Source organism: Odocoileus virginianus, chromosome X (assembly GCF_023699985.2).
Source record: "Odocoileus virginianus isolate 20LAN1187 ecotype Illinois chromosome X, Ovbor_1.2, whole genome shotgun sequence".
NCBI lineage: Eukaryota > Metazoa > Chordata > Mammalia > Artiodactyla > Cervidae > Odocoileus > Odocoileus virginianus.
Genome location: NC_069708.1, coordinates 33,807,850 through 33,815,349, shown reverse-complemented (window position 1 = coordinate 33,815,349; position 7,500 = coordinate 33,807,850). Strand labels below are relative to the sequence as shown.

General features: G+C 39.1%; 1 protein-coding gene across 1 annotated transcript; it reads left to right on the top strand.

Annotated features, from left to right (window-relative positions):
* Positions 1 to 384: 384 nt before the first annotated feature.
* On the top strand, positions 385 to 2,271 carry LOC110129122 (actin-binding protein WASF1-like). The gene has a single exon (XM_020880303.2). It carries the CDS (start codon positions 385 to 387, stop codon positions 2,269 to 2,271), a length of 1,887 nt encoding a protein of 628 aa, XP_020735962.2.
* The last annotated feature ends 5,229 nt before the right edge of the window (positions 2,272 to 7,500 follow it).

Here is a 7,500-nt window from a genome sequence, read left to right as displayed (position 1 = left end):
CATATTTTAAGAAACATTAAATGAGAGGTTTGGCGATGACCCTGTTTGTTCCTCTCCTGCTGGTCTCTAACTTTGTGAAACTAGTTCCAGAGAGGGTGGGCCAGAGGGGTGTGGCAATGATTTGAAGGCATTATTCTCTCACTGCTTGCGCAATATTAAGATTCTGACATAGGACTTGGTTGCCAGGTTACTACTGCTCAAAAACTGGAGGCAGGAGCTTTTACTCTCGCATACAAGCAGCGTCTGCCAATTGCCAGATGTTGCCGGCAGAATTCAAAACCCTGTAAAGCTTGGAGTGAGTCTGAGAAGAGTTGCGGATGCTCAAAAGAGGTGAGATTAGACGTTCCCTCGCAACTTTTCCTAGTAAACTAGTGTGATTTGGAAATGTCCTTAAATGAAGAGAAAGATGAAGGGCCCTCAAATCAATCAGCAGGGCCCAGAAAAATTCGAGAGGAGTTAGTTTATGTAACCCCGACATCTTTAAACAATATAGCTAGACAAGTAAATGATCTAAATAAATATACTGAATACATATTTGGGGAACTAACCAAAGAGGTCGATAGGCTCTGTTTCAAACTTAAGACTTTACAACAGAGTGTAATCCAGTTAACTGATGGCATTACCCAAGATGATCCAAATAAAAGAGTGTCCTTGCAAGTTAGAAAATCAAAGAGGATGGTTCAAAATACAGCTTTTCAATCACAGCAAGTATACTCTTCCAAATCTGTTAAAAGTTGTGGAAAACATGATTCCTGTGTACAGACATCATCTCTTACTATGCCTGCTCGTCACTGCCAAGATGGTAGAGAAAGTTTAAAGATTTATCCTGTTTCATATTCTGAGGGTGAAGAACAAAAGGGAGGGAAGGTCAAGCTAAAGAAGAAGCACCTAGATTATCCATATGGGCCAAAACGTGTGCCTCAAGGTCAACCAATAGAAGATAATATTACAGTGGGCCATATCACAGATGCCTGTGGTGAGACCTCTCATTCATATGTAGATCAATCAGCCAAAAATTCATTTTGCTTTTTCCCATTTAGTGAAATCAGTAAGCTTCTAACAAGAACTGTAGGAAAGGTGTTCTCCAGACCTCTACAACAGCCAATGCATGGAGCTGGTGATGTGAAAAATTCACATACCTATGTCAATTATGGAACTGGAATGGGAGAAGACTTGAAACCCCAACCTCGAACTCGTCTTAAAACAGAGGTGTTTGTGAGTCCCACAGCACCTAATTCACCACCTCCACTACCACCTGATTGGTTAGCTGTATTAAGAGCTTCAAAGAGGACAAGTCTTTCCTCAGTAATGCATTCCCTGACTCAACTTACACAAACTGTTTTCAGTGATCCAGCAGTATCACCACCTCCTGATTGCCTGCAGACCACTCTTGATACAGCTCTTCTAATTACACCACCTGAAACAGATTTCTCTCCTCCAACACCTGAACCTTTCCAATATTATGAACTGATACCGGATGATTTAGTCCCACAAAGTGAAGATCAGGAAATGCCTCCACTTTTATCTCCTCCAGTAGCTTCACGTAGAATTAAATCGAGGGCTGCAGTTACAGATCTAAATGACTCTGCATCAGATGTGCAATCACCAAGATCTTCAGTTCCATCAAGACTAATATCTTCACTTCCACCACCACCAAGATATATGGTTTCACCAACATCAAGATCTTCAATTGCACCATTACCAAGATCTTCAACTCCACAAACACTACACAGTTCAATTCCATTATCATCAGTATCTTCATATCCACAAAGATCAGTATCTTTGATTCCATTATCAAAACCTTCAGTTGCCCAGTTACCAAGACGTTCAGTTGCCCAACCTTCAGGATGTTTAGATAAACAGTCATCAAGATCTTCAGTTGCACAACCAACAGGAAATTTGACTACACCACACCCAAGATCATCAGGTTTGAAGTCAACAAAATTGTCCACTCTACAATCACTCTTTTCCTCTGTACATTCACCATCTTCCATATCAAGCCCTTGGGCTCTATCAGTGTCTCAATCTTCATCAACTCCAGTTTGTCCTGGCTTTAAGCAATCTCCATCAGCTCTACCAATGATCAATAAAGCAAGGATGGCCTTGATGGAAGCAATAAGAAAAGGTGTTCTGCTACGCAAAACTAAAGAGCAATGCATACCCAAAGTCAAAATGGAGATTCCTAAAAATGAGGCAAGTCAGATCCTGATCCGTCGTAAAGCTATGGGATATAGTTCTGGTCTATCAGACAGTGAGACTGATTGGATGTAGGAAGAGTAAAAAAATAAATGCAACTAAAGTAAAAGTAAACGTCTATTGGCTTATTCTGTTTAAGCCATTTCTAATGTTTTACTTTTTAGATTAAACGCTATTTCTATTTTTCCCAAGAAAACTGTCAGCATATACTCCAGCATAAATATTTTACAGTTTTCTTAATTTGCTCAAGTAAAGTAAAACTACTGAGTATTAAACATAGATAGTCTTTATTTTGGGCCTTCCTTGATGGCTCAGCTGTTGGGGTCCTTTAATGGACTGGAACCTGGTGGTCCGGAGTCGACAATGAGAAAGTGAACGAAGGAAAGAGGCTAATATTCCCTGGGTTACTCAGCCAGCATTCACATACCAGGGAATCAGCCAGAAATAGAGAGAGAGAGACAGAGAGAGAGAGAGAGAGAGAGAAGAACATGGGGACCCAAGTCTCTGGTGGAGCAAGGGTGCTTTATTGAATACTGTAAGAGTATATATACCATAAAATGAGGTAGCTTCTTCAGATAAAGATAAAGAGATCAGACTTTACAAGTTACCAAGGAAGCAAGGAGCAATAGGGGCCATAAGGACAAAAGGTGATACATATCAAAAGAGGGTCATAAATAATCTTTCACCAAATGGAAAAGCTAATGAAGGAAATCCTATGCAAGCATCCCATCTCTTTGATTTCCATCCTAGGAGTGGCTTGCCTGCTCCTCTTGCCCCTGACAGGGACTAATAAGGAACAGAGGGCTCAAGAGAGATAGGAAACAGCACACAGGAATCCTACTGTTACACATTCCCTGACAATTCCCCCTATTTTATTATATACGTAAAAAAGGTCCTGACCATTTGAGTTTGTTTAGTTTTAACAATTTTTGCAGAAAGGCAATGGTAAACAACAAATGTAATTGCCAAGACGATCGCCAGAGTTACAGTTCCAGACCCAATGCTGTGAGTAAGGCTTTGAAACCATCCACGTGGGTCTAGCCCAGATAATTGATCAGCTAGTTGTTCAGCTAAAATATCCAGATTAGTGGATGAGGGCAGACTTTTAGAGAAGGTATCAAAGATCTCTTTTTGCAATAATTGTGCATTCAGAGAGGCATTATCATGTATATTTTGTAAATGAAATTTGATTTGCTCCCAGTCATAGGCACTATGATTGAATTGAACTGGAGTAACACAAAACTGAGTAGAATTCCAATCACATTTTAGTATCAATTGTTTTTGGAAATCTATTAATTGATCTCAAACCCATTTGATGGCTGCTTTTAGTTCCTGTATTTCATCTTGAATATCCTCATCTATCTGAGCCTGAGTGGCCCACATAGTATGAGCATCTTTAGTCCAATTTTGGATAAAATTATGTGTTTGAATTGAGGTTTGTAAAGCAATGCCAGCAACAGCAGCAGTAGTGCAAATAGCTATTAATCCCCAAATGCCAAGAATCAGCCATCCAATGAATGGTTTAGATCATCGGAGTAATTTAGTAAGTAACCGAGAAGCAAGCCCAGCCATGGGACCTTCTTCCCAGGGCCACTGGAGATTTACTGGTAACCACAAATTACGTCAATATTGAAGAATCAAAAGGGACTCATTTCTTAAGGAAACAGAAGAGTTAAGACAGGCATACAATTTGCAATTTATACAAGTTACAGAACGTAAAGTCTTATTAAATTGTAAGTTTCCTATAGCTAAAACAAAAGGAAGGGGGAATACAAGCTTGTATGAAATGTGATTGATTATAGAGAAAGAAATAATTACTATGACTATGACTGGTTCCTGTGAAATGTCCGGTCCAAGTTCAGAGTTTTTCAGTGCTTGAACTGATCACAATTTTATGGGGGTCATAGCCAATTAGAGCTTTAGTCTTATTTCTTCCAGTGATAATGATTAAAGCAAATAAATCAAGGTAGGGTGTAAGTGACTTTATTCCCCTAAAATGGATATAGATGCATTCTATTTGGTATTCTTGTTGGTCAAGAAGTCCCTTGGAGAATAGAGAGAGGGGAGTTCAAATAGTTCTAAAGGTAAATCTAGTCTCATGTGAGTAAGAAATTGTTTTTGTAATTTATTTTGTACCAAATAGAGTTTCTCTCATGCCTCTTGAGAAAGTGCTCAGGGGCTATTTAATTCAGGATCTCCTTTCAAAGTATTAAATAGATTAGTCAGTTGATAACTCAGTTCAATTCAGTTCAACTGCTCAGTCATATCTGACTCTTTGTGACCCTACAAATCACAGCATGCCAGGCCTCCCTGTCCATCACAAACTCCCGGAGTTTACTCAAACTCATGTCCATCGAGTCGGTGATGCCATCTGGCCACTTTATCCTCTGTCATCCCCTTCTCCTCCTGACCCCAATCCCTCCAAGCATCATGGTCTTTTCCAATGAGTCAACTCTTCGCATGAGGTGGCCAAAGTACTGAAGTTTCACCTTCAGCATCAGTCCTTCCAATGAACACCCAGGTCTTATCTGCTTTAGGATGGACTGGTTGGATCACCCTGCAGTCCAAGGGACTCTCAACAGTCTTCTCCAACACCACAGTTCAAAAGCATCAATTCTTCGGCACTCAGCTTTCTTCATAGTCCAACTCTCACACCCATACGTGACCACTGGAAAAACCATAGTCTTGACTAGATGGACCTTTGTAGGCAAAGTAGTGTCTCTGCTTTTTAATATGCTATCTAGGTTGGTCATAACTTTCCTTCCAAGGAGTAAGCCTCTTTTAATTTCATGGCTCCAATCACCATCTGCAGTGATTTTGGAGCCCAGAAAAATAAAGTCAGCCATTGTTTCCCCATCTATTTCCCATGAAGTGATGGGACCAGATGCCATGATCTTAGTTTTATGAATATTGATCATTAAGCCAACTTTTCACTCTCCTCTTTTACTTTCATCAAGAGGCTTTTTAGTTCCTCTTCACTTTCTGCCATAAGGATGGTGTCATCTGCATATCTGAGGTTATTGATATTTCTCCAAGAAATCTTGATTCCAGCTTGTGCTTCATGCAGTCAAGCATTTCTCATGGTATACTCTGCATATAAGTTAAATAAGCAAGGTGACAATATACAGTCTTGATGTACTCCTTTCCTGATTTGGAACCAGTCTGTTGTTCCATGTCCAGTTCTAATTGTTACTTCTTGACCTGCATACAGATTTCTCAGGAGGCAGGTCAGGTGGTCTGGTGTTCCCATTGCTTTAAAAATTTTCCACAGTTTGTTGTGATCCACACAGTCAAAGGCATTGGCATAGACAAAACAGCAGAAATATATATTTTTCTGGAACTCTCTCTTTTTTTTTTCAATGATCCAATGGATATTGGCAAATTGATCTCTTGTTCCTCTGCCTTTTCTAAATCCAGCTTGACTATCTGGAAGTTCATGGTTCATGTATTCTTGAACCTTTGCTTGGAGAATTTTGAGCATTACTTTACTATCATGTGAGATGAGTGCAATTGTGGTGTAGTTGGAGCATTCTTTGGCATTGCCTTTCTTTGGGATTGAAATGAAAACTGAACTTTTCCAGTCTTGTGGCCACTGCTGAGTTTTCCAAATTTGCTGGCATATTTTGTGCAGCACTTCCACAGCATCATCTTTCAGGATTTGAAATAGAGCAGCTGGAATTCCATCACCTCCACTAGCTTTGTTCATAGTGATGCTTTCTAAGGCCCACTTGACTTCACATTCCAGGATAATTAGCAATGCCCAAAGAGGGTCTAATCCAGTTTATATCACCTAAGATTTTCTGAAAATCATTTAAGATTGATCATTTATCAATATGAATCTGAGTTAGTTGGGGAGTAATACATTATCTATTAACAACAAATCCTAAGTAATGATAAGGAGTAGAGGTTTGAATTTTTTCAGGGGAAATGATTAATCCAGAGTTTTTTAAGCATTGTTGAGCTATATCAAACATATGTTGAGTTTCTAAAATGGATGGAGCTGAAAACAATATATCATCCATATAATGGATAACAAAAAAGTCAGGAAACTGTTTTCTCACAAGCTCAAGGGCTTTAGCTACGTAGTACTGACACATGGTGGGAGAATTCATCATCCTTGAGGCAGTGCAGTCTTTTGGTATCGATATGATTATGATAAGGGAGAGTTAAAGTGAATCTCTCTGTGTCTAAAGGGTGTAGAGGTATATATAAAAGCAATCTTATAAATCAATAATAATAATGTGCCAATTTTGAGGAATAGTGGTAGGTGATGGGATTCCTGGTTGCAATGCACCCATAGGTTTCATAGAAGCATTAACTTTTCTAAGGTCAGTTAAGAGACACAATTTGTTAGATTCTTTTTTATAACAAAAAAAGGAAAATTCCAAGGGGAGCAAGATTCCTTGATATGTGTATCTATACAATTCTAATTGTGTATCTGTAAGTTCTTTAGCAACCTCTAGTTTCTTTTCATAAGGGGCCACTACTCTTTCCAATCGGGCTCATCATTCTTCCATGTTATTTTAATAATTGTGGTTGTGGAGTCGTGGTGGTGGTGGAGTCGCTCAGTCGTGTCTGACTCTTTGACACCCCATGGACTATAACCCACCAGGCTCCTCTGTCCATGGGATTTTCCAGGCAAGAGTACTTGAGTGGGCTGCCATTTCCTTCTCCAAGGGATCTTCCCGACCCAGGGATTGAACTCAGATCTCCTACATTGTAGACAGACGCTTTGCCATCTGAGCCAATTTAATAATTGTATTATTTGTTAAATGAGCAGTGGCCCCTAGGAAAAAAGTGGAATGTAAATCTAATTTTGCCATTGCATAAGTAAATCCCTTCCTATTAAATTAATGGGTGCACCTATCACATAAGGTTTTAATGTTTCAGGTTGGCCTTCTGGTCCCTCACATGGGTAGATTTTGAACACTTTGATAAACTTCTTGTACTTTGGTTTGAGAAATTTCTGCAATTTGGCAAGGGTTTTTTTTTTTTATAGGCTAGGATTGGGCCATAAATGTTTGGATATAATAGTAGTATTAGATTCAGTATTGAGGAGACCAGAAAACCTTTTACCATTAATTTTGATATTTATATTCAGTTGGGCAAATTCAGATACCAATGATATCCATAAGGACTATTTTTGATCTGTACTACTGAATCCACCTGTCCTTACATCATTAGAGGAGTTAATAGAAGTGTAAGGCAAAAGAAGTAATTGAGAAATATTGTGCCCCCGTTTCAATTGCCATATAATCTGCGCTGACATCATAATTTGAATTTCTCCTTTATAATATGAATCAA

What these genes read in the sequence shown, in the direction of transcription:
- LOC110129122 (XM_020880303.2), top strand. Translation starts at nt 385, where the DNA reads ATGTCCTTAAATGAAGAGAAAGATGAAGGGCCCTCAAATCAATCAGCA.